Genomic DNA, 27,707 nt, shown 5'->3' with positions numbered 1-27,707 from the left:
GTCCTCACTCCTGCAAGTGACACATAGATTCCACAGCCCACACTGTTTGGGCTGGCTGCCCTCCCTCCCTCCCTGCTCACCTCTGATAAAGCCTCTCAGCCTTATCCTGGGGTCTGAAATCAAAGTTTAAGGCTTCTGTGACACATAGCACAATCATACATGGCATGCAGAGAGATTAACAGCAACGGGATCATCAGCCCTTATATTGTATCCAACTTGCACAGTTTACAAAGCTTCTAGAGACAACATTCATTTCCACCTTGCAGGAAACACATACTTGCTTCTTCCTATATGGAGAGTGACTAACGTCAGCATTGTGAAAAATGACTAAGGCTATATGGAAAAAGAGTTTGGCTTTTTTTGTTTGCTTGCTTGTTTAGCATTGCTAAAACCAGCAGATCTGCACAGCAAAATATGTCTGTTGATCCACAGGTCCCATATTTAAATGAAAACCATTTATTTTGCCTCAGAAAGATCTTTACCGTCTTCTGTGGCAAGGAAGTCACCCTTTAGTCCTTTCCTCTGTTATTTTAACAGGACATTACCAGCTAACAGGGTATGTTTCTATGGAGTCTCGTATCCTTGGAATACAAGTGCAAGCTGTTTAAGACATTAGCAATAGTTGTCAAAGGCTTGACGTCTCTCTGGGGAGTACGGGGAGGCTTGCACAGGAATTTTGTGCACTGCTAGAAATCCGTACCAGACTCTGTACTCGCTTCAGAAGGCAGCCTGAAGATGCGTCTTGTACTAGGAACTCTGCCACCTTCTCTTTCCAAATAGCCATTTAGTTCTTAGGAAAGTTGATTGTGAAAAAAAATGGAGCACAGACAGTCTTTCAGCCTGTCTAGACATTCTGGATGCTGAATGTTTAATGTCCTGGTATAACATAGCTGGACTATAGCAGTGGAAAGTGATGAAGGCAGGAAAAACAATAGGCAGAACTTCTGGTTTAACAGGCATACACACACTGCTGCTTTAGCTGCTCTGGTAGTCTGCAGGAGGCTAGGGAACAATTATCTACATTATGTCAAGGAAGCTCTGTCTAGACAAATCAAAACTTCTTCCTACAGACGTTTACCCTTTTTTGCATATCCCTTGTCTCCCAGAAGTTGCTAGAAAAAACTGTTAGCCATCAAAAATCGATGCTGAATATCACTGTCCAACAAGTCAAAGATGAGAATCGGGAGCTGGTTTGTTTTAGCCCCCTTTCCCACCATCTTCCTGTACGGACACAGTTCTTCCACATGCTCTTTTTTCACCCTCTCTCCCAAGTTTGAGAAACAATTCACCGAGGTACATGAAACTAGAAGTAACACACATTTTTTTTTTACCAAACCCAAAACTCAGGAACCTCAGCAGCTCATCTCCAAAATACTCAGGACCACTGACTTCCCAAGGCATGGTTGTTCAACAATTAAGCGCATTGATCAGCTGGATTAAGAAACACAAAGTCACCTTCGTGGTTTTGAGTGGCTGTAGAGTTAATGCGGTTGACCCACTTGGTTCTCAGATACAAGTCAAGGACCCAAGTTCCATCAGCCTTGGCACAGAAGAAGTCTTGTAGCTAATGCAAACACTGGAAGAAAGAAATTAATATATTCCCTTACTTTATTTCCCTGCGGCTGAGTTGCATCACAGCTGTAACCACCACTAAATCTCTTGTAGCAACAACTTCAGTCTTCAATTGGATTAGCAGTTAACACAAAATGTGTGCTTTCAGCCTCATTTTTGTATAAAAAAAAAAGCTCACTTAACATGAAACACAAGTGTTCAAATTGATGGGACATAACTTACGCGGAGGGTTAAAAGCAGGCTAAGACATAAAAAAAACTAGTCAGCACGAGGCTCTGAGGTGGTGTTCATTATAACCATTTCCTTGAACTTTCATTTTGCCTTCTGTTGTCGGTAACTTCAGATGAGAAAGACAGCGGATTTGCATTACATTCAGGCATATGAGAGTCCCAAATTATGGGTTTAATAAGAACCATTTGAGGCCTCTTCTGGCAAGGGGAATGTCACCCTCCAGTCTAGGACACCAGTGCAGCCACACAGGCTGGCTCAACACCCGCCTTGGACCTTGACCTTTCTGAATCATCCCAAATAGTCAGCTACAGTCTGCCTCAGGTAAATAGCATCACTGGGATTACAAAGACAGCAGAAATGACTTGTTGGCCTTTTCTGAAGTCTAGGTTACATGCAGTGCTTTTAGATACAGACCAGCTTGTGCTGGGGAGATTTCTGCACACTGTATGCTCTCATTGCAGTTACGATTGCAACTCGGTGTTTTTTAATTTGGGGTCATCTTTCTTTAGGTGTGGTTAAATAATGACTATTCCCATATAGTTACTGCTGCAACTCAGTAATACCAGAGCAAAGTTTTCAGCACTTTGATTAAAAGGAAAAAGATGACAGGGAGGGGAAAAATAGAGGACCGAGTCACGATTATTTACCTTCACTTACTATTCTTCCTTTTGCCTCCCTTTAGCTACTTCTAATATTAGAGCTAACAAGCATTTTGGCCTATTACTCTTAAAGCACGATCAGTATCTAAATATAGAAAGGGTAGCACAGTACTCCCTCTGGCACCCATGAGGTTCTTGGATTTAGTACTTGATAGTGAGAACAAGCCCATCTTCAGACCACACGCTGAAAGGAGGTAGGTCTTCTGCAGACCTGTGCACTCTGTGCTCAGCTCTGTGTCCTGCATGCAACCACCTGCACACACCTTACTAAATTTTCTTCAGCAGGTGTTGTATTAAGAGCATTTTTTGGATGTTACAGGTCTGCACAATCTAAAGCAGATGGTTCCTTTGGATTCCTGCCTATCGTCCTACAAAATATCATGGGACAGGAGCAGATAAGGTCCACTTCAGGTCCAGAAGTCATATGCAGGATACATGCATACAGGAAAACAATCACACAAAGAAGTGTGACTGAGTGCCAGTTACACTGGGAATAACAGCAGCAATGCAGATACCTGCAACTACTGAGGACTGAGCTCATCATTCTCCCCTAATCCTTCTTTACAAGAATGTTTTTCCCAATTCAGTCATGTTTACTATCAGTTGATGCTTCAGCTACAGCGCGTGGTGTGTGCTTTTCTAAGTTTTAGAGCTTTACCCATATTTCGGACTTACCTCAGGCAGAGAGATAACTCCCTGGTTTATAGGCTAGAGCAGCTGGTTGTGCTTTGCATCCCCAGAGCTGATTTGCTGAAGGCAAGCAAGCTATCTGCTGGCTGAACTAGAGTGAGAGCGCCAATTTCTGCTCCTACCTTTTCCAGTCTCAAGTCATGAGCACTATGGGAGTGCAAGAGGCAACCTGAGCAGCAGCAGGGATGCAGATATAGTGAGGAGGTAGCACTGCTGGGATGGGAACCCAAGGAAGATAACTCAGGGAGATGGATCCAGACAGAGAAGTGGATGCCTTTGGCACCACAAAAATCAATAATGAATGTATAATATAGACTTGGTAATAATCAGGGTGTTGCTAATACAAATAAGAGTGGTTGCTGGAATCTTTTTTTGAAGATGAAGTAAAGAAGGAGCCAGCCTCTTCTCAGTGGCGCCCAGTGAAAGGGCAAGAGGCAGCAAACACAAACTGAAATACAGGAAATCCCATTTACACTTAAGATTTTTTCCACTGTGATGTTGAACATTGGAGCAGGTTGCCCAGAGAGACCGTGAAGTCTCCAGCCTTGGAGATATTCAAAACTTGACTGGGCATGGCCCAGAGCAGTGTGCTGTAGGTGGCCCTGCTCTGGGCAGGGGGGGTCAGACAAGACAATCTCCAGAGGTCCCTTCCAACCTCAACTAGTCCATGACTCCGAGACAATCTCTTCATTCAATTAAATGACACAGCAGCAATCAAACACAATCTTCTGCTCTTAACTCCAAGAAGACGAGCAAGTCCCTTCTCGTCTCTCTGCTTATGTAGGTCTGCGCCTTTTCAGATTGTCATTATAAGATGTAATGTTTCATTACAGTTCTTGCAGTAAGGACAGACTTAAATCAATTCCCTTTCCAGGACCAATTTTGAGTACAGCCTGAACAAATGTGACAGACAGACCCTGGAACACTCCTAATGAGAACAGTAAATTAGTTGAAGAAGTTACTGGCTCAGTAGAAAATTTGTGATAGTTTTAATTGGGATAACAGTGCCAGGAAAAATAAGAAAGTCCTCTTACTTGATCAGAAACATCATTTGTTCATATCCTGTGCCATACAGCACTATGAAGTATTAAGACAATCCTTACCAAAGAAGTAAATATTGTTAAATAATAGCTATTACTGAATTGCAGGACACAATTAACACTAATTTGTTAGCCTTTTCTGACACAGAAACATAACAAGCCAGGCAGCTGGAATACAAGAAACCTGTGTATTGGTTTTAATCCAGTTTGGAGGCAGTTTGCTGGCAGGCTGAAAGAAGAATGAGCATCACACAAAAATAGCAATCAGAAAAGTGTGTTAAAGAGTAGGTACCACATGCAATAGTTACTGGTTTAGACAAAGCTGAAAGCAAACAATTGTGCTTAATGATATCTAGATAAAGGGAAAGTACTACAGTTACATTAAGAAAATGCAAAGGAATTTGGATAGCAGAGTAGTGAGAAAGTGAGGGTAAGGCAGACTGAAGTAGTCGAGGAGAAAGGACATTACAGAACCTTACAAAAAGAAAAGTTAGCTAAAATGTTGTTGGTTTTTTTTTTCCAAGTGACTGCCTGTGAGCTTTTCTTCCTACCTCAGTTTCAGAGCGAGCCAGCTTGCTCTCTGTTTTTTTTTCTCCAGCCAAGGCAGTAGCCACAAGTAACATTGTCAAGTCACTTTCCCTACCTATTGCATAGTTTAATGATAGCTAAACTTAGCTACTTCTCAGCTCAGCTCTAGAGCTTTTCTAGACCCTAAAGCATCCCATGAACTTTTTATGGTGTTTATGGTATAGCAGCATGCTAAGCCATTTCCTTACCGTAACCATCACTTGCTTTAGTGATGTCAGGATAAGTAATACCGACATCCAAGTGATTTCAGTCTAAAGCTGCTGTTGGCAAGAGCTCCTGCTTCTGAAGGGGTCCCAACCCCAACACAATTCTTGCAGAAACTGTGTTCTGCTCAGTAGCAGGAAGGTACCTGGATGACAGCACCAACGTAGCTCTTAATAGCTATTTTTTAAAGATATATAAGAAGCTTTGAGATAAACATTGAGGAAGTTACATACAGAGTACTAATCAGATTATTAGACTCCTGCCTCCTAAATTGGAGTTGTTGAAGGTGCTCACAGAGCCCCACATAGTGGATTGAAGCACTTGGAACAGAAGGTTCCAGCCAGCTCTAGTTACCCCTTTTCCCTTTTTTATCTTTACTACACAATACACTGGTGCTCTCCACTGAGGAGAAGAGTCTTGATGCAGCTCCTAGTTAATGCAAAGAAGATCTATTAATTTATTTCAGTGCCTAATGTATCCTGTTCTTTTAATCAGTAATGGTATCTACTCATAAAGTGATCTACTTATACACCTTTCATCCAACACAAAAAGTTGTTCTACAAGATTCTGGGAGACTTTAACACATCTTAAAATTGAGATAGAAGCAATAACTGCCTTCACGGGGCTGTTTATGTTTTCAGGGATGTTTTGGCGGGTTTTTTGTTACTGTCATCCATCTGCTAATCTTAGAAACCTACTAATTGTAAAAACACAGAGATAGCAATAGCCAAGCATTTAGCATTAGGTAAAAATAAACAAAAATGCCCACACACTGGATAACCCACAAAGTTGGCTCTCCAGGAACTTACACAAGAGAAGGAGGTACATGCATGCATCTACCCTGCTACCTCATGCTCTGCCAGCAGTAGCAAAGCACTTACTGGCCTTTATACAGCTTTAGTGCGAGTGGGAGGAAGCACTACTGCAGGTGAAGGTTCCTGGGAAGCTGATTAATTGCTTTTTAAGAATGATTGTTTCAGGTTTTATGTGTAAGCAATTGACAGGAGAAGGGAGTGTTGATGCTGGGAGCAGCCCAGCGGAAGGCTGGTCTTCTCAGGAGGAACATCAGCACTACTGAGGCTGCTCAGGTTTTAAATACGCCCCATCCCTTCTGGAGTGTTGTTCTGTAGGCAGAGCCCCTCAGCTAAATAATAATTTGTTGTCAGTTCTGGCGCTTTCTTCTGGGCATTACAGTGTGCATTGTCCCAGTAGAGCTCTGTTAGTGACTGACAGATGCAAATTCCTTCTGCACTGTGTGCTCCTAAAGCTTTGTCTGATTCCTGAGAAGTACCAAAGCCTCAAGCTGGCACCTGCAGCTCACTGAAAGGTAAAGAAGAAACCTGAATGGAGATCTAACATTACTAGGATGGCCACAAAATAGCCACAAAAACATTATACTGCTGCAGCCTTGCTTTCAATGCTTGTACTGCGCTGAGTGACCATTTGCCAAGGAAATGGCATCTTCTATCTCTGACTTGAAGAAACTGAGAACATCTTCCCCCAGGCAAATTCAAATAGGTTGTTTTAAATGGGGACATTATCTGATAAGGCCAAAGCTGGGATGCTGAAGATTTATCTGAGGAATTAAGCCTGTAGGTATTCAGGGAAAGGTGGAGACTAACCGACAGCCTTGTTATCTCTATTCCCCCACCCTCTGCTTTTTACCTCTATAGGGTGCAAACCCACCAGGAGTGAGAGGAGCTGTTTCTTACTAAGGTGTAGTGCTGGTCTAACGGTGCTCTGCCCTTCGGCTGCAGTTAAATACTTACAGCAGAGAGTGGTGGCAGCTGGAGGGAGGTGGTCCCATCCCCAGATGGAGGGAGGTGGCCAGGCCCGCGGCAGAGGACAAGGGTGAGTGACATCTCAGCAGCCCCAGGGCAGGAGCCCCAGGGCTCGGCAGAACCCACCCCTGCAGCTTCAGTGGGCTGAGCTGGCCGGGTGTGAATTTAAACCAGATGTGGGATGCTCATGAGGTCTGTTTTGCTGGCTCAAGAACAAGGCAATGGTAAGTGTTTGAGGGTGACAAGAAGGAAGGGGGGAATATGGATGGGTTAATATCTTAAGATGTCAGCGAGCTCCCGAGGAAGGGGATGTATTGAAGGCCATATTTATTTAATTTGTTCAGCCATCTTTTGGTGATACCTCATTAACTAGAACAGAAAGAAATGTTGGAATCGGAGTGTGCTGTGAGTATTCATCTGTTCTAGGCTACAAATTGACTGTGAAACATCACATGGAGGCTCAGTAGTGCTCCTTACTGTTGTCAGCATTGATGGAGTGGCACCCTGTGAACTACAGTGTTTTCTACTGCAGATATGGCTGGAGTGATTCGCAAATGCAATAAACTTAAATCTTCCTCCTTTGTGTGCTGTAGCAACAGCCAGGATGTTGTCGAGGCAGTCCTGAAGGCAATACCTGGGCACGGTGGGGTGCTGCATTCACCTGTGGTGTAAATATAGCAGTAAATTTGCAGCCTTTTTACAAGTGAGAAAACCAGGATGCAGGAAAAGATCAGGGGTGGTCTGTCAGTCGACAGCCCCAGATGGAGTTGTCCTGGCTGTAGACAGTCAGGGATGCCAGTAATAGTAAATCACCATATGGGATGTTAGTGGTAGAGCTGGGGAGGCAATCCCCCAAACCACAACTCTTACCGTCATGCACCTTTGCACCCCCAGGTGTTTCATGCAGCCTTTGCACCTGCATTAAATAGCTGTCTTTAAATAATCGTGTTTTCCCACTGACCCTGTGTCCTGTTCAGTGCTCAAGAACTGTCTCACTACTCAAAGAACTGTTTTCAAGGAAGATGTTTTTGGTAGGATGCTTTAAGAAAAACCTTTGGACTCTATGTGGAAGATAAGGTAAGACAGCTGGAAATCCAAAGTTAGCTTTGTAGTAGGAATAACTGATGCTTGAGGAAAAACTGTTTTTCTCTTGGCTGTGAATCGTCGAGTAGGAAACTTTTAAACCAAATGATGTAAGTCGCTCTTAAATATAGATTCTTAGTTTTCTGATGCTGAGCCCTGGAAAACATGAAATGTGACCTTCCAAATTTCAGAGGAATTAAGAATTCAGAGGAAACATGTTTGCTATCTCCCAAGGAAAGGTAAGATAGGTTTAAAAGTACACAACACAGAATTTTAGGAAGAGATGGCTCAATATTCATTCTGCTTAAGAGTTGTGACAGTGACAAGTCATTTTGCCTTCCTCTCTCAATTTGCCTTCCTGCAATGTGGAAATAACCATTTCTAAATGCAGTATTTATCTGTATGGAGAAGGTGCAATTACTGCTAATACAGGTTGTGCTGTATTTCAACCTGAAAGTTAGAAATAGCTCTCAGTGAAGGTCTTAATTTTGCAACTGACCAATGTGTATACTTCCAGGGAAGTGGGACTGAAAATATTTGACGGAAAAAACCCTTTATTTAGCAATTTGTGCAGTTTCAAGGATACTGTTAATACGCTACATGCATGACAGCCTTTTCAGGTGATTAAATGCCCAGCTCAAGTGGGGTCTAAAGCCACAGAAGCTATTTGTTGAAGATATAAACAGCACTATCAATATTTTTTCAATTATAGCAAAAGATGGAAGATGCAGTGATTCTTGAAATTGTGGAAGTATCTTTTGTTGATGCTTGAAGCGATAGAAAACTGAGTCTTGTTTCCCCCCCATCTTACTATCCCTATGCCTTTGCGGCAGGACCTGGTTGCCTCTTCCCAGTGTGCTCAGGTGGTTAACGTCAGCTTAATGTGCATTTTGGGTGAAAGAGGACAGACCCAGCGGGTCATATCTAGTGTCAGGGTTGTTTTTCCTTTGTTGGGATGGCTGAACTTTTTTGCTTTGCCTGTAAATCCTGGTGACTGAATTGATCACCCACTGTATTTACTGCCAAAGCTGCACTGGGGCCATGGAGGAGTGCAATGGGGGAGTTTACCTGCAGTAGGTTTTCTAAGAAAAGTCTCCTTCCCTGGCCACAGTTTAGAGGGGGTTTTCCTTCTCTTTTTTTTTTTTTTTTTCTTTTTTTTCTGGAATTCTACAGCCTGAAAGTGTCAGCTCTGGTTTGGTGTTGCTCATGGGCGCCTGGCTCTCCCTGAGCTCCAAAAGGACCTTCTTGGAGTTATCTATGAGAAGAGTCTTCCTTATGCCGTTGTCTACAGAAGATGCATCAATTCATACCATCCCTAATCCTTTCAATCCTGAGAATTTTGGTGCTTTGAATTCTCAGTTCAAGCATTGCATAATATTTACCAAGAAAACAGAAGAGGGGTTCCTTTGAAAGGGGAATGAATGTATTGCTGTGACACCTGCAAAAGCTTCTGAGAAAGGAAGAAGTCCAGCTGAAGTGTGATGGGGCACAGACCATCTAAAAGTTAGTTTCTAGGCTATCTTCAGGCCTTGGGCCGCTGCACCATTATTCTATGTTCTGAGTTGACTTATCCACGCCCTGAGCATTTCATAGAATCATAGGGTTGGAAGGGACCTCTGGAGATCATCTAGTCCAACCCCCCTGCCAGAGCAGGGTCACCTAGAGCAGGTTACACAGGAACATGTCCAGGTGGGTTTTGAATGTCTCCAGAGTTGGAGACTCCACCACCTCTCTGGGCAGCCTGTGCCAGTGCTCTGCCACCCTCAGGGTAAAGAAGTTCCTCCTCATGTTTAGGTGGAACTTCCTATGTTCCAGTTTGTGCCCATTGCCTCTTGTCCTGTCCCCGGGCACCACTGAAAAGAGCCTCGCCCCATCGTCCTGACACCCACCCTTTAAGTATTTATAAGCGTTGATAAGGTCACCCCTCAGATGTCTTTTTTCCAGACTGAAGAGACCCAAATCCCTCAGCCTTTCCTCATAAGAGAGGTGTTCCAGTCCCCTAATCATCTTTGTAGCCCTCCGCTGCACCCTTTCCAGCAGTTCCCCGTCCCTCTTGAACCGGGGAGCCCAGAACTGGACACAGTACTCCAGGTGCGGCCTCACCAAGGCAGAGTAGAGGGGGAGGATGACCTCCCTTGACCTGCTGGCCACGCTCTTCTTGATGCACCCCAGGATGCCATTGGCCTTCTTGGCCAATTTAACACTCTCCCAGTTTCCAGCACTTTGCAGAGAAATAAGGAGAGAGGCAGGAAGCAAAGAAGAAATGGGTAAGTGAAAAGAGGCCAAGAAAATAAGTTGCTGAAGGTGGAAGATGAAGGTGAAGAGCTGAGATGCGGTGTGACTGGGGAGGGAAGCTACCCTGATGACATGCCCAGGTTCTCCCTGAAGTTCTGTTCTCACGGTGTACATGAAAAGCTGTTTGAGCAGTGCGGTGCTGGGTGATGTGGTGGGGAGCTGGGCAAAGGTCCTGCCCTTCTCACCTGGCAGCCGACCACGGGAATTAACGCTGAAACATTGACATTACTTGATCTTACTGGTATCTTCAGGTGATAACAGCTGTAAAATGACACAGCATTGAACAATAGCCTTTAGTGAATTCTAATCTATACCAGAGCATAATTCTGGTGTCAGCACTCTGTGACATGAATTTTTGGAACAAATTTAAAAGTACTCGGTTCTTAATATTTAGGTATTCTATGATAAATTCACAAATTCAGTCTATTAGAATAGTGTATCTTAGCTTTTTTGGCATATTTTATGGTTTGTTGCACACTAATGTAATCTACTTAAGTGTATAATTCAGTAATAATCTCAAATTGCTCTTTGGCTAAACAAGAGGGAATCTAATAAAACTATAAAGACTTTTGATGTGATTAATACTTATTTAGTTGTCCCTGTAACTTCTTTTTACACTCCTTATTCATAACTTCTCTGTACTTACATAATTTTTGCTCATTCTGGAAGAGTGCAGGATTTTTATTGTCAGTTGTAGCATTACCGTGATATCATAGAATGGTTCGGGTGGGAAAGGACCTTAAAGATCATCCAGTTCCAATGCCCCTGCCATGGGCAGGGACACCTAGTCCAGGTTGCTCAAAGCCCCATCCAGCCTGGCCTTGAACACCTCCAGGGTTGGGGCATCCACAACTTCTCTGGGCATCCTGCTCCTGTGTCTCACCACCCTCACATAAAGGATTTCTTCCTAATGTCTAACCTAAATCTCCCTTCTTCCAGTTTGAAATGCGGATGGAGATCTCATTCAGCACAAGGGCACTGTGGTTTCTCCTACAGCTTCTAAGGAGCACACCTCCATGTGTCCCCAGTCTACTGCCACAATGGGATGCCAGGCTGTAGGTTCTTATGGATGTGTTATGTCTCTTAAGTTATTCTAGTATGTGGAACAAATTTATGGTGAATGATGAATTGATGGGTTGTTTTTTTTTCTTTGTTAATTAACTTCTCTTGTACCAGAAGCTATTTGTTCCACTGACATACATGGGAATGCGCTAAGCCGGTGCTCCTGACTTATCACCTTTCGCCCCACCATCTATTTTTCAAAAACCGCACTGCTCAAATTTGCTCTCTGGTGCTAAACGAGAGATCATTAACCCGCTCCCCCGCGGAGCGAGGCACAAGTTTCAGGAGCGCTGCGCCCCTAGATACCACGAAGGAAAAAAAGACTCTTAAAACAAACAAAAAAAACCAACAAATGCAAACATGGCATGACTACAGGCTTTATAGAATTAAAAAAAAAAAACCAAACAACAAAAAACACAACGCAATAAACCCATGGTAATTACTACAGAACATGGCTTCGTTAGGTGTTGCAGCTCCTCATTGAACCACGCGTGTTACGCCTCTAAAAGCTCGTGAGGTGACCTCGGAGGGCGACAGTCATCCTGCGGCACCGGCACCCGGGCTGGGGTGGCCCCGGGACCCCCCCGGGGGTCCCGGGGCCACCCCAGCCCGGGTGCCGGTGCCGGACTCTTTGCCGCGCGGAGTCGGCGTCCGCTCGCCCCCTCCCCGCGCGCTGCCTGGCGGAGGGAGACGGCGCGTGGTGCCGGTCTCCATGGCAGTGGGCTGCGTGGGCGGAGTGGTCGGGGCCGCAGCGCGGCGGTGAGGGAGCGCGCGCCCCCGGCCGCTCCCCCCCCCCCCTCCTCCTCCCTTCTTCCCCCCCACGCCTCCCCCCCGCCCCTCGGTGTTTGTGTCAGGCGGCGGCGGCGGCGGAGCGGCCCCGGCCCGGCCAAGGGGCCCCGAGCCAGCCCCGCCGCTGAGGCGAGGAGCCCCCCCCCGCCCCTCCGCGCCTGTCCCGTTCTGCCGCGCCGCTCCCCGCCATGGGCGGCCCGTAGAGGAGCGGGCTCGGCGGCTGGTGGGGTGCCTGCGCGGCGGCCATGGCTGTGGAGACGCGGCCGGAGCTGGTGGGGAAGCGGTTCCTGTGCGTCGGCGGCGGCGGTGGCGAGGAGCCGCCGGAGAGCGGGCGCTGGCGGGCCGGGGTCATCCGCGCCGTCTCCCAGCGGGACTCCCACAGCCACGACCTGGCGGTAAGAGCAGCGTCCCGGGACGTGGGGGGGGACGGACACCGAGGCGGCGGCGCGGGCCCTACGGGGGAAGCAGCGGGGAGCCCCGGACGGGCCCGGCGTGACACAGCCCCTTCGCCTGGGGGGCGGCGGGTGCGGGGGGACGGTGCGTGTCTTCCCCCGGCGGCGGGGACGGCTGGCGTGGAGCCCGCTTCGCCGGGGGTCGAGGCGCCTTTCCCCTCGGCCTCTGTGTGGTGGGGGCGGAGGCGGCGGCCCCCTTCGTGCCCCTGCGAAGGCACGGATGCGGCTCCCGGCCGTGCAGCCGCCTGCGGTGGGAGAAGGCGAATACCTGGCCTGGGCAGCGAGGGGGAAAATGGGTCTGCTGCCGCTGGAGCAGCGGGGCTGGGGGGTGAATGCGTCTGTTCCCGGGGAATGCAGAAACTGTCGTCATGTAGCACTGACCGGCCGGGTCCACCGTGCTGAACGCGGTGGCGAACGCCGTTATTAAAAGAATGTCATTGTTTCCCCTTCCTTTTATGTCCGCTGTCACTGTTTTCCTAAGGGGTGTAGGAATGTGCGTGGAGGGTGGCGAAGGAGCTAGGGTATGTGCTGTTGTGCTCGGGCACACTCTCACTGGGGGAGGGGGGACGGGGGACGGACACGACCAGGATTTCCTTGGGTTAGTGCTCTGAATGCATAATCTGTAAAATGGAGTTTTATTGTGCTCCCTGGACTCGGTCGTTATTTTACTTGTGAATTCTGTGGTCGAATGAGTGCTACGTTACTGCAGTGGTTTGTCTCCTTCCATGTTTTTGTGTTATTTGGTGCTTCTGAAGGCACGTTTAAAAATATCACGACTATGTAAATGGGCATTACGTAGGCTGAAAAAAGGAATCACCGAACTGTGCTGGGCAATCCATATTGCTGCTGGTAACGGGGAGGCGTTCACAGCCGAACACGGTTTGGGGTGGAATGTTGCGTTTTTTACAAACTCATCAAGCAAACAATTGCCTGTTTTTAGTGATTATTGTTTGCTTGGTGTGAGAAATGTGATTCACAAAATTAAGAATTCTTTCTTTCGTATATCTCAGGCTTTCAGCTTTGTTTTAGAAACAGAGTGTATGTGACACTTAAAATGCTACTTTTTTACTGTATTGTGGGTTGGTTTTTTTCCTCCACTCTCCAGCTATAATTCAAGTAGTGTGCTGTTCATGCCCTTCTTTACGAAATGGCCTGTGTTTTCAACCTTTGGTTATATGTGAGAATTGTCTAGAATGCTTTATTTTTAGAACCTATTTTGGATGTTATTCTTGCAGGGTAGTATTCTCTAGAATCTATATACAATTATGGAAACAGAGTAACATTTAAGGAGATGTTTACTAACATTTACAAGACAGAGCCGTAATTTGTAAACTCTAGGGGCAGAGCTGACATAAAGAGAGAAAGGGTGCTAAAACGAGGCATTTCAGGGGTTGTATCTGTTACGTTAAACAGATAATGTGTGCTGCCTGTTCTAAGTACTCGCTCCACTTCCTAACTTTGGTATCAGAGTGTTTTTCTCTTCAGTTACTCTTTCGTTACAACCCTTGGTAATTTAGGGAAGAACTGTCGTGTTATGGCTGGTTTCTGAGGCAGGATGACTAAGGGTATGCCTGTGTGTTGTAGTGGAGTGCCATTTGGATAGATCCAAACTACCTGAGAAGCAGGATGGATGCTCCAGCCTGCACTTCAGCTTGGGTGCAGTGCAGTGCTAACGTGGCCATGTTCCTTCTGTTATTCCAGCTAGCTGCACAGCACTGCATTATGCTATGTTGATACATTCCTGGTCTCACCTAGGAGTGTTGGAAGCCTGGGAAGGTTTTGGAAATACTATCTAGGTCTAACGAGTCGCAGACTAGTACTTAACTACTGGAGCATCATTGCCCCTTCTAAGTGCAATATTTGGTTTTTGTGTTACGTGTTCTTTGTCCCCAAGGTACAAACGAGTATAGATCCCAAAGGGAGTGGGTAGAGGAAGAAATGATAAGGTTTCTGTTAGCAACAGGTAGTTTCTGTGGGTTAGGCTCTCCTTTTGCATTGGTAATGAACATTAACCTGTCATTAGTTGATATTTGGTAACACAAGTATCCTCTTCCCATGCCCCGGGTGAAGGACAAGGGCATTTTTCTGTTAGCCTGGGTTCCACGTGTACTGTCCTAGCTGGAGTGAGCGCTGCTCTTATCCTTCCCTGGCTTTCCTTTTGAGGTGGCCATCCCTGTGAATAGCTCCAGACCCTTCTGCTACTCGTCAGTGGAGTGAAATGGTAATTCTTGTTGACACTTTCATTGCTGCCTGCAGGGTGTGGCATGAAAATGTTGAAATTGACTTTTTGTCATTTTTGTGTATCCCTGGTCCTTCTGAGTGGGATGGACTTGTAGAAATACAGAAGATGCCCTCATCTGCAGCAAGGGAGGAGGGCAGCTGTGGGCATTTTCAAGACGCTTTGCAACCAGACGGAGCTGAGTTACCTTTTAATCTTTACTTTGGAAGGAAAGATCATTTACATTGCCTTTGTGTCTTTTCTTCCTTAATAATTGTGAACCCCCCCAGTCAGTTTCAACCAATTTAAGAGCAGGGAGAGGTCTGAGAAAGACTACATTTCTCCATTCTGTTGAAAGCTGACATTGGAGGGGCTGTGAGAGCCCTCCTCCCAAAAAACCATAAAGGCAAGGAGGTCACGGCACTTTGTGCGCTCCTCCTGGAAGCAAAGAGGTGGTCTCCAGCTGGCCAACCAGCATGCACCGAGCTTCAAACCAACTACAGCATATGCTGCCTCTTGCTTAGCCCCGTACAGATAGGTAGGTGATGGGGGATGGAGCTGATGGTATGTGAAGGTGGGTTTAAGGGCATGAGAAAGAGCTGAGCGTTCACAAAAGCATGAGAGCAAGTGTAAGCATTTGGATATGGGAATATATGGACAAATGGAGAGTTTTATGAGCTGAAGGATCTTAGGGAGACATGGGCAAGCTTAGTGGCAACTGACGTAATTAACGTTAAGTGGCCACAGGGCTTGTAGGAGAAAATCCGCAGGAAACCAAGCTTCATTAGTTCTGCTGTAAACAGAGCTACTCATTAAATCAGGAACTCCAGACCTGAAGGCTGGACTAGCTTCTCTCTGCTGGTGAGCAGGCAAATGAAGACTCCAGTTTTCGTACGCTGCTAAGTTTGTTTCGTGGTTGTATTTTCATAACTAATGAATTATTTTGTAGTTGAAATTATTGTCCTGGTAAGAAAATGAAGCAAAGAACTCAGTTATCCAGTATTTTCTTCTTGATAGGTCTCTCCTACTCCATAGAAGTATGTTAAATTACTATTTCCTTAAACTTTTCATGATTGGAATGTAGCTGATATGTAGTCTATGTTTGTTCCTAAAATGGATTTATTTATTTATTTTACAAAGAAAGAGGACAGTATCAAAGTGTCTCTTTCTCAGCCTGTTTTATGGAAATTTTGCCTTCCTCAGCTTTCCTATTAATTCACTGTTATTGGGGAATATGGTGAGAAGAACTAACACTGGTTGCGAGTGCTGTTGGTCTTCTGGAAGATGAATGTGGTTGCCATTACATGCAGATCCTTCTTGCCAGGATTTGGAACCCATGCCTCTTAGTCATCCTGTAATGTTTACAGATGTTTAAAAACACCTGCTACACAGGTACAAGGTGTGCAATGTATAAAATTTAATCCAGGAGTTTTCTTGATGATTTTCATGGTGTGAGTCACAACCTGATGGTTAGATCTCTTGATCTTTCATTCTTGAACATCCCTGTTGCATGAAGAGCATTTATGTAAAATCAAAAATACAAGCAAAAAAAAAGTTGCATATACATATATATATGTGTGTGTGCGTTTCACTAGTCGTTGAGAGAACTTATAACTATTTTTCCGCTTTAGCAGCAGTGGGTGTTATTAGAGGAAGCTGGGAACTCTATTTTTCCTTACTGCTAACTGCCTGGAAAAGCCTGTGTCCTGCTCTGATTGCAGTGATAACTCTGGGTAAATAAAGGACTGGCCGGGAGGAAAGAGGTGGAGTCAATGCCATATGATCTCCTGGTCTTTGCTGTCCCATAAGAATTGCTTTCTGGGTCAGAGGTTGCAAAATGTCTATTTAATCACTACTTCCAGGATTTGACATAGTGATGGCAGAGGTGTTTTCTTACATTGTGCTTAAAAAGTGCTTATTTAGAGGAGTAAACCTTTTAAAATGTAAATCAAATTATTAAAATTATTTTGCTTACCGGAAGTGCTTCAGAGTTCTGTGGCTTTTGATGGTCCTGCAGTTGTATATTGAATATAGTCATATATTCAGCTGTATATTTTCTCCGCATGAAAGAGAAAATGGAAATAAGCTTTTAAGCACATAATGTGCAACCCTTAATAAAAGGTATAGCTGTAAGTTGCAGTGATTTCTAAGTACTTACTTATTGATGTGTGAACTTTGCTGTCATGAAGTCCATGGATTGGAAGACAAAATCAAGAATTGAGTACTTTGGTAGTCTGTAATGTCTCATGATAGGCAGACATTACATCAAGTAATTGGGCATAGGGAAATATATTGTGGCAATAAATCACTATGTTAGATATCCTTCATAAAAACCTAAATATTAGTGATAGTTGAAGCAGATGTGTGATTTTTGTTTAAAATAAAATTAGTAAGATATCATGGGGGAGGCAATACATTAATAATTTTGGTAAACTGTATTTTTTGTTTTTAGTATCTCATCTTTGGTAATTTAAAACCAAGGAATTGTTAAAAATCTGTATGTCTGGTAAAACCATTTGAAGAGAATAGTAGCAGACTTTGTGTCTATTTTAACTAAATTTTCACTCGCTTAGCAGTAAAATGGAAGTTCACAAAATGTAATGGAAACCTATCAATACTGTATTCCAGATAACATGAAAATAATTTGAAATAATTGCTGATAATTTGAAAATAAAAGAAGATGTTTTAGAGAAGTCCTCCATATGCTAATGGTTTCTCACTAAAAGATGAAGTCAAATTTGCCTTCCGTCTGTGTGGAGCTGGTCTTACCCAGTCTTTTTATGACTTGTAATTGTTTTAATCTTCCTGCTTCTGCATTCCCAAACTTTCTGAATGCGATACGGTCACACAGAGTCACACTTCTGTAAATTACATTTGTTTTCTGCCATATACTGATTTTTACTGCAGTGTTTTGTGTGTTGTCCTCTGTTTTACTTTCATTAAGCTAGCATACAAGGAGAAACTGAACATATTTATTTTTTTAATGCATTTGAGCTAATCTTTTTAAGAACGAAGTAGGTTTTTTTCATTCCTTATTTTAGAAGTACATGCTCTGCAGCTTTGTCTCATTAACCTTGAAATAAACTGGAAGATGCAGAAAAATCTTCAGTAAAATAATGTATGAAATAAATAAAGAAATATGCTTTAAACTAGTTGTGCATAGCTTATTGGTGGTTAATGGAATTTAAAAATACTACATGTTTCTGTGCTAGCATCTGGGTTAAAGATGAAGAGCAAGTTGTTGGTGAGGAGCCTGTCACGTTATTTACTCCAGCTATTGGAGATGATGCTAAAAACATGCCAGAGTTTATCACATCACTGCTGCCTCTGCATCCAGACAACGAATGTTGTTATAGGATGCATTTTGTGTGTTTTGAAGTTGGTTTGAAAGGAGTGGGAGAAGCTCAAAAATGTAACAGGGATTTAGACAATTTTCAGTTGTTTCTACTGTTCTGTATCAGTATTGAAGCCAACAAGAGTCTTGTAAGTTTTGGTGCGTATCAGCTGGGTGATCTTTTCTTGGCTCAGCAGTAAAGAAAACTTCCTATTTCCTTTCTGTGTTTCTAATAAGATTGAGCTTGTTATCCTGTGCCTGTGAATGTCACCTCATCTGTCTTCCAGAGTTAGTTCAGTTAGTGTTCAGGAAGGAGTGTCTCTTTCATAGTAATTTGACAAAAAGATCAAACACAGGAGTGCTCCTATGAAATTGACTGCAAGGATTCAATGGTTTATACTCTGCCCTTCCCTTGTCTTTGCTTTGTACTAATAGAAGCCTGAATATGATGTTGATCAACAGGTAAATATACTTACACTGATGGATTTTGAGGAAGGTTTGTTTGAATGTCAAGATTGCAAACAGAATTTAGGTGTCCCAAGCTAGGGATTAATCAGTTTATTAATTTGCTGCGTAGTTGCAAAGTATGCAGCAGTGATTAAATATGGAAAAAGGGAGGCTTGATCCTATACGTAAATCTTTCAGGAGGCTTTAAGAGATATTCAGGTATTTTCTTAATCAAAAAAGCATTCGCTTTTGCCTTTTATGTGCCATGCATACAAATCATGTATTAGTCCACACTTGCATTACATCCCATTCTTCTTGTTCTAGAACTTTGTGTGAATCTTTGGAGGTGTCTCAGGAAAACAGGGCATAGGCAGTTTAAAGGGTTTTAAAGAATGAGTGGTCATTTTGTAAGAAGCCATTCTTTCTGTGTACATGCCAAGATCTCAAAACCTGCTTGAGAACAGCAGAACTCTTCGTTAATGTCAAACTGAGTGAATTTTAGAAGTGGTACTTTCAAAATTTGTCCAAAACCAAGCTCAATCTTCCGGTCCTACTGCAAGCAGATTGTAGAGATGATTCATTCCATCAGTGATCCTGAATCTCTGCTGGGATCAGGATTGACCTTCCCTTTCAATAGGACTCAGTAAGCTGCTTCTGCTGGAAGAAAGTAAGTATTGATCATGTGAGAAGTTTACCTGACGTTGGCAACAAGGTGGTTGTCTTGGAAGAGATGCTGCTGTAACATGCTATTATTGCCCACTTTTGTGCTTTGGGCACTGACATCTGGTGTTGCTGTAGGGCTGGCTTCTCTCCTAGTCCTGCTAGGTGGGGGCTGAGGCCTGCTCTACTTGGAGACACATAACCAGCTTGTTCTTTGAAGCTGGTGGAGAATTCTAGGCTAAACTAATGCTATGTTGCTTCATTATAGTGACTTATCCAGAAAGTTACTACTAGTTAATGTTATTCCCATGCGCCACTGGCTTTCATATTATGAGATGGAATGAGAGCAGGGGAACCAGAATAATCTTGGACATTTTGCTGTGTTTTGCTTTCTAGTAATTTTCTTAAAAATATTTTCATTGATTTCTTAAATTATTTTGCTTTAAACAACTGTTACCGCTTTGCAGAATTAAGTGGAGTGGAGCAACTTAATCTTCCCGTGAGGAAGTTGCCTCCACGTACCTACAGAAACTGTGTTTGAGCTAATTCATGTATGCTGTTCAGAACTTCATGGGCACAAAAGGTGCAGGGCCAGTGTTAAGACTTTTAGTTTGACCCTCCCATGGCAACGTTTTGAGAAGTTTTGGAGGCTGTGGTTCCACAAACATTTCTCTTGGTGGCACTGCTGGCTTAATTTTTTTTTAACCCTGAGCAGTTTCCTGATCCATTCACCATATGGCACTTCAAGCAGTTGTACTGAGGCTGAGGAGGTGGTATGGGATCAATCAGAGGCAAATGGCTGAGGGTAGGAGCAACTTAAGTTGGCAGCATTTCCAGAAGTGTCTCTGGACCATGCCCTGAAAGAAGTAGGTGAAAACTAGCTTAAATATGTGTGAGGGTTGCAGTCACTGTAACTAGTAAATGCATCCTAACCTGCTCAGCTGTAATGCAGAGATTTTCTGCTGCAGTTGAATTAATGATACTTATTCACTCAGTATGAATAATATATTCTTTCACTTGAATAAGGAAATATCCGTTCAGAATAACGCATAACATGATCGTTTGATGTCTGTTGATGCTGTACTTACTTGCAAAGGCAAGTTTTGGAAGGACAGATGAGCAACCAGATGCTTTGAGGGAAACTTAAGCATCTATATGTTAAAATGAATACAATGAACACACCTGTGATGCCTCAGTAAAATACTGCATATAATATTTCTGCATAAATATGATGATCTTTTTGAGTGTTCTGATCAGCACTGTAATTAATGCAGATGTTGAAATGATTGCTGTTAAGCCTCACTGCAAGTGACTTACTGCTATGTAGACACTGTAGTAGTTGACTCACCAGGGTTTTACTTCTTTGGTAAGGGAACAGGATTCTTTAATAAAATGATGGTTTAAAATCTGGAGTGTGATTGCTCAATGAAAGAGAGAACGCTTGCTGAGTCATTGCCAGGTGGCCCAAGTCAAATCTCTTTGGTCCTGCGTGTGTGATAAGGTGGGACTGGAAAGCTGTATTTTGGATGAATGATGGCAAAGACATTTTGTTTTGAAACAATCATCCAGCTTATTTCCTTATTTCATGCTCTTCGCTTCTCTTCTTTCCTGAAACACAGAATGTGAACTTACTACCTTTTAAAACCAAACAAAACAACCTAAAAGCCGTTATCAAACAGACAAAGAAACTTGGTGGGATAATAATAAGAAATACGTGATTTAAGCTGTTTGGTTAGTATAGAAAATCTTGGAAAAAGAGTGACAGGAAATTAGTAGTGAACTCTTAGACTGGAGTTTGTCATTAATCTGTAGTTTTTCTTGCATCCTAATTCTTCCTAAAGCAAAACTCAAAGACATCAATTTCAAAGCCTTGGTCATCATCAAAGGCAGGAGTGAGTATGTGCAAGCAAAGCATGGTGCGAGCAGTTTTTAGGGAAGAGGTTAATGACTATTGGGCTATAGACCTAGGGTGATATTTAAAGAATTAGGATCTAACAGTAGTCTAGTGCCAACATTTCAGTCAAAAATACAGAAGCCGATGTAGTCAAAGACTGAATGTGAATGAGGTACTGTGGTCTTAAGAGCTGTCATACCTCTACAATTCTGGCACATAGCTGCACTTCCTCAATGTTTCCTTATGGTGATTTGGAGCTCAGGGACTTCATCCAGCAGAGGTCTTTGGGTTTTGTAGCCCTTGCTGGATTTTTGCTAAATGAATTCGTAGGAAACCTTTTTGAGTCCCTGTGAACTTCTAAATATTCTCTGACAAAGAAGGGTCAGGCTTTAACTGTGCGTTGTACTTGGGATTGCTTGCTGTTGTTTCAGACATGCTTTGGTTCCTGCATTGTGAGGTACAAGTCAACAGTCACTCCTTGTTTGCCATTTGCATGCCACTCATAATTTTATTAACTGTGCTGTACTACTTCATACTCCTCTCTCAGAGCATATTTTCTTTTTCTGAATTGCTTTTCAGAGCATTTTTTCTTTACTGTTTCTTAACCCGAGAGACTCAGAGGTATCTCTTCTGTCTGTCAGTCTGTACCAACCCTGTCCAAATTAAATGTCTGTTCGAACCAGACTATTTCAGAGAATGCGCGGTTTGTTAGCATATCTTAAATGGCTGTCTACACCGAGGTGCATATCTTTACATTATTTCCTTTCTGCAGGTTATTCTGAATAGATTTAATTCAATAGTGTAAATTTATTTATCTACTGGAGTATATTGATGAATTGATTTCCGCCCCCCCCCCCCAGTATGGTAACCAAATTGTCTTTTGCGGGTCCATTTATATTTAGTATACCCAAGTGAAAGTTCAAACCATGGTGGTGATCTAGTTAGTAACAGTTAAGCAGTATGTGAAGCGCCTTTTTATTTTTTTTATTTTTTAAAAAAAAGGCAAGGGGGTGGTAATGAAATACTTCTGGCTTGCTAACTATTAATCCAGGTGGGCTGTCCTAAATATACCTGATCCTTCTGTATTCTGTCATATTTTAACATTTGTATATAGGTCAGAACATGATGTGAATATTTTTAGACAATGTCATGACCACTTCTTAACTTGATGGGTAGCTTTTCTGTATAACGGGGTACTTATCTCCTTCTGCATGATCTTTTAAGAGGGATAATCAATTTTTGGCTCATTGAAAGAAATTTCAATATCTTTATACAAATAGAAAATGTGTCAAGTGTTTTGCTACTTTTTACCGTATTTTTTTCCTTCAGAAATTTGTAGTCTAGATTAATCTGTTCCTTTTGTTACTTATAGCTTTTTACAAAATTTCAATTTACTGAGTCTCAGGCCTAAGACTACATAAAGTATAAAATGAAAAATCTTGTTTGATAAATTATTCATTGAATAACGTACTTTCTAATTCTATCAGATGGTTTCTTTTGAAACTGAATGTAGTATTTTCATAAAGCATTGTAAAGATTTTTATATTTTTAAATGGAAAGATTTGGATTTCTGTTGACACTTGGAAAAATGGCTTGCTGATGCTATTTAAATTTTTTTTTTTTTTTGGTTCTGTAATAGCGTTTTGTCCTGGTAAAGTGAGAGGTGTGTGTACACTTTGGCATATTTTTTCCCTCTGTCAAAATTTTTTTGACGTTGAGTGGATTTTCTGTTACCGAATTTTGATTATTTTTAAAAAATATTTTAGCTTTCAGATATATTTGAACATGTCTCATGTTTCAATAACATGGCAAAGTTGATTGCTGCCCACTGACTGGTTTCAAATGTGATAAACAGAATACAAGTTAAGTCTTAAGTTTGCCCATATGTTACTTTTCTGCTAAAATAATGAGCAATAAAGAGTAAAATAATGGCAGAACTTGATAATAGGGCTCTTCAGTTGTTACCGTTGAAATGGATGAAGCCTGTATCTCTGGAGGGTTTTTAGGCTTGTGTGCTGAGGCAGTCAATACCATTTTGGTTTTTTTTTTTTCTAAGATGTGTTTTATGTTATGGTAGCCTACCCATTTCCAGGTAAGTGCAACTTGTGAGTTCAGGAATGTTTACTGGTATATTTGAAAGAGTTTAGTGCTTCAGTGGAAGTGAGCAATTAGTTCTGCGTCTGGGTTTTTCCTTCCTTACTTACAGAAGTCTGGTTTTGATCTGGAGTTCAGCGTGCCTATGCTTTAAGTAGTATGCCTTCAGTTGAGAAGAGGACGATGTAAGCACATGCACGGTGGTCCTTAGGGATCTTTGGGCAGAGCTGGCCAGTATTTGGTGGAGGGAAAGAATGGAAAAGAACACTTTTTTAATTTTTTTTTTTTAATTTGCTGAAAACCTTTTGATCAGTTCTTGAGCTTTCTTTGGTCGGTGCTTCTTATGGAAAGACTGGATGGGCACATACAGGAACTAAAGTGTATGGGTCAATCATCAGAGGAGGCAAGGAAAGAAAAGAGGACATGATGGTTTAGATGTAGAAACCCATACGTAGTTTAATATAAATTGACAAAAGGAGAGCTCTTTTTGTCTGCACAAAAGCCAGCATCCTTTCCTGTGAGGCTTCTGGCTGCTAAAGCAGTGGGTCCATTCTCTAACGCAAGGAAACATTAAGAAATCTGTAAAGAAAAATCTAAATGTTGACGTTCGATACCCTCGTTTGCAGTTTACTCAAAGGTAATGGTTCCTTAAACTCGGAAAAACAAAATCTCAAAAAGCATTGATTATTTAAAGTCAGTAGAGGTGAAGCTGATATTGCTGTTTGCTGTTTCATTAATCATAGCGTGGGGCATGTGCAGTTCTTGTTCCTAAGGCTGTCAGTTTGGCATTTCTCAGGACAGTTGTAGAACTGAGGTTTTTTGCAGCTCATCTTAATTGCTTTGTTTCCTTCTCTCCCCAGGATTTACCTGCATCTACTTGTTACTTGGCAGATTTTCACTGTGAGGGAGACTCATTTGTAATGTGCTGCTCATCCATGGGACTGCATGTACAGGATGGAGAGCCTGAGTTTAAACCTTGCTTTATTGAATGGTAGCCGGGGTAGATAACTGTAGGCTGCTGATCTAAGTACTGTGGGGAATAACACAGCAGCATAATTACGGGAGTTGGAAAGTTAGGTCTTACAAACTGCTTCCCTAATACATATTGTGGAGGGAGATGTTGCCTGATACTCTGGTAGGTTTGGACAGGACTACCTGTGGATCACAGAAGAGTGATTCTGAGTGTGTCTGTGCTAATGCAGTCAAGTTGTCTCTGAGTCTGTGCTGCTTGGTTGGCTGCCCTTCCAGCTGATCTTTAACTAAAGCTGCTGTTGAATTCTGTTAGTTATGAGAGCTCCAACAGGCATGTAGCCTTGATGGGGATTAGTTTATCAGATGTCTAGTAAAGTGCAAACTCTGACTGCAGCTTTATCCACCCTCAGGGTATTCAAACTCTCTGCAATGTGAGCTTATTGTCTGAACCAATGGAGCTACAAAACTAACCTTTTCTTTCAGTGTGGAGGGGTTGGGTTTTTTTCCCTTCGAAGCTTAGAAAACAATGGTGTCTGACTTAAATACGCGAGTGTGTCACTGAAAGCTACTGGATGCTTTCTTCACTGCATTGCTGTTGGCTTTGCCCACATCCTGTACCTTTCTTTATTGGGCCTGTCAGCTGGGAAATGGCAGCACAAGGTTTGGAACTGCAGGCGTGCTGATTGAGCAAGCAGCTGGCTTGCCATCAGTGAAGAGTACAGATTTGCAAGTCACTTGTTTTGCAAGCCTCTCATAAGAAATTCATGTGTGGACAGAAACTTTCAGATCTTCTGAAATCTGGTAGTAGCTTAAAGTTAGTGGGGAGGTCTTGATGGGAAAACATGCTTGAAAAAATATATACCTAGAAATAGTAGAAGAAAGTAATAAAAATAATTGTGCGGCAATGAGATACTGTCTACTAGTGTTGGCAAAACTAGAGGCGTTTCATAAGAAAATGAATATATCCACTTTGCTACGGAACTTGAAAATTGCTGCTGTAGTACTTGTGCTGTGGAGTATGCAGGACTTTACCTCTGCTATGTTTTGTTGGTATCGTTGGTTGGGAGAAGAGAGCTATGGTTGTGGTTCTGTGGTGTACAGCACTGGTAGTAGTGGTGGGGATTAGCATTGTGAGCAGTAATGATGGACTAGGAGCAATATATGCTGTTAAGTTGCTTCCTTATTGTCCTTTTAACTGTTTCCCAGCACTTTATTAACATTATTTAAAATGGAAAATATTTGCTCAAATACCTTAATGGAAGATTTTTACTAACAAAATAAATTCCTCTTTTAGCAGAGTCATGCCAAATGGGTTAACAGTTTGAAGGGTGGTTAGCCTGTGACGTTGTCTCAAACTTGCAGTGGTTTATAACTTAAAGTATGTGTGCATTCTGGGAAATGCACACCTGGGAAAAAGATGCATCAAAATTTTTTCTGCAGATTGTAATGTATTAAATAAATTACAAAGAAATCTTTAAACATTTTCACAGAGCAGTTAATATACTTGGCCATTTTAATTAAAAGGCATTGTGGATGTGCTTTGAAATGAGTGCTATAAAATAACATAGCCATGCACCTTGCTGCATTCAGTGGTTTTTTTCTTACCTTCTAATGTTAGAAATATCAAACCACCAAGGTAGCCAGCATGAGAAAACTGGCAATGGTAACTGTTATGCAGGGAGAGGGTGTCTCACTGTCATGTAAGTATAAATAGGAGAAGATTAGACTCTCTTCTTTCTGGGTGCATGAGTCAAAGTTATTGACACTACTTTTAATCATCTCTCATCTCGTGCAAAACACTCCATCTGATGTTGTCCTAGTCCTGTTTAGCATTTCCTGTTCCCTGCCTACTCCACTGATGTGATCTAAGGAGAAATTCAAATATAGCTCATCTTTTTATTGCATCTTTCCATGGTCAGAGTGCTTCAGGCTTCTCGTAAACGTCTTGTCCTGTCCTCACAGTTGGAAGACTTACAGTAAACCTCCCTTCTCTCAGGCAATAAGATATTGTTAACTAGCTAATAACTTCTATTTTTAATGTGAAGCTCAAACCTAGTAAAGCTGTTGGTTGCTCATTTTAAAAAAGGCTGCTTTTGTTAGCAGTAGATGGCTGTGCAGGTCTGTTGGCTGTTTAGTTCTATGGGTAATCAGTGGAGCAAAGATTTAGTAGAGGTGTGGTTTTGCTGAAGGTGATCTGAAAGTTTTGGGGGGGGTTAACTTCAAAAATGAATTTGTGTGTATGTGACTTATGTGACTTTCTTTGTCTGAAGGTAAGACTGAGATGTTTTAGGGTAAATAGACTGTGAATCATGTGATAAACGTCTGCCAAGTCTTAGTGCTGGAATTGCTGAGATTACTGTGTTTGTGTCCATGCAACTCTGTTTACTTTGTGGGACACTCTTTGACCAAGACCTCGCTGTGGTAGGTGCTGTGCAAACACAGAACTAAAATTGTCTGTGCCTCAGAGTTTATGAAATCCAGAAGGACAAGGAACTGAAATGAGGTTATAATGATGTGGTGTTTGTGTACAGCAGCCTAACCTTTGGGAAATTTTGTGAGAGAGGAGAGGCAGGAGAGGTTTTTGACGTGTATAACAAAATAGCTCTACCGGTGTTTATGTCTGTCAAACATGAAGGATAGCCAGGGATAAAACTCGAAGGTGGCAGTTTGAAACTGTTTTTTCTTTTTTTTTTTTCCTTTTTTTTTTTTTTAAAGCAGCCAATGACAGAGGTTTTTGTTAAGTATGGATCAGAAGCAGGACTTGCATGTTCTAGCTGGGTTTGAAGACTTTGAAACCAAACCCCAGTAAATTACATTGATAGAGAAAGGAGGCAGAATGATGTAGAAAAGATAGATGCTGTTGGTGTGACGTAGTGAACGATTATTGTGTAGCAGCATTGTGAGATGATGTGTGTGGAGCAGAGTTTTGTGAAGTGCAAAGGAAAAAAAAAGATGTAATAAGAGAGATAAGAACCTAGGTAACCTTAAATATAGGTCTGAGGGTAAGAACCTTGGAGGAGTTGATAGAAACAGTATTGGGACGAACACTGAAAGCTCTTAGCCATGTTGTGCTTGAGGGTGCAAACTATGCAAGTTAGTGTCAGTGAGTGAGTTTAAATGGTATTTGTGACCATAACCATAGGGTTGTGCTAAGTAGTCTGATCCAGCTCCTGTTTTAAGTACATTCTGGACTTATTTTCTCCCCCAGCACAGAGAATGTATTTTTCATTTCCATCACGCATCTTCTGTTTCTGTTGTATGAACTCGGGAAATACTTTCTGAAATGGATTATGCTAGTGACTTTTGAACTGTGTGCAGACCATTTGTGGTCTAGGAAACTAAGAGGTAAGTGGAACCAGGGTACCTTTATAGTATTTCTAGTGAAAGTTCGAGTGAATACTGATTGCAGAACGTTTGGATGCTAACAATAGCTTTTTAGTTCTAAAGGCTTTGAAATCACTTTATTTGAATGTTTTTCTGATGATTTAGTAGGCCCACAGTCACTGACATCTTGATGACAAGGGGTGGTGGCAACTTGAGTTGCCAGCAGGCTTTTTCATATATCAGTTGTGTTATGAGTTATGTTTTATGTTATAGATGTGGCAAAGACCTCTTGGTTTTCACTTAGTTGTAGAGATCTGA

General features: G+C 42.5%; 1 protein-coding gene across 1 annotated transcript in view; it reads left to right on the top strand.

Moving 5' to 3' along the window:
• The first annotated feature begins 12,070 nt into the window (after nucleotides 1–12,070).
• The window catches only part of JMJD1C (jumonji domain containing 1C), a 166,716-nt gene continuing 151,079 nt past the window's right edge, over nucleotides 12,071–27,707 (top strand). Inside the window, exon 1 of the mRNA XM_063339847.1 lies at nucleotides 12,071–12,389. Coding sequence (XP_063195917.1) covers nucleotides 12,240–12,389 — 150 coding nt within the window. The 5' untranslated portion in view covers nucleotides 12,071–12,239. The remainder of the gene's footprint in view (nucleotides 12,390–27,707) is intronic.

Source organism: Chroicocephalus ridibundus, chromosome 6 (genome assembly GCF_963924245.1).
Source record: "Chroicocephalus ridibundus chromosome 6, bChrRid1.1, whole genome shotgun sequence".
NCBI lineage: Eukaryota > Metazoa > Chordata > Aves > Charadriiformes > Laridae > Chroicocephalus > Chroicocephalus ridibundus.
The sequence above is the reverse complement of the archived record's forward strand: the minus strand, read 5'-3'. Positions and strand labels throughout refer to the sequence as shown.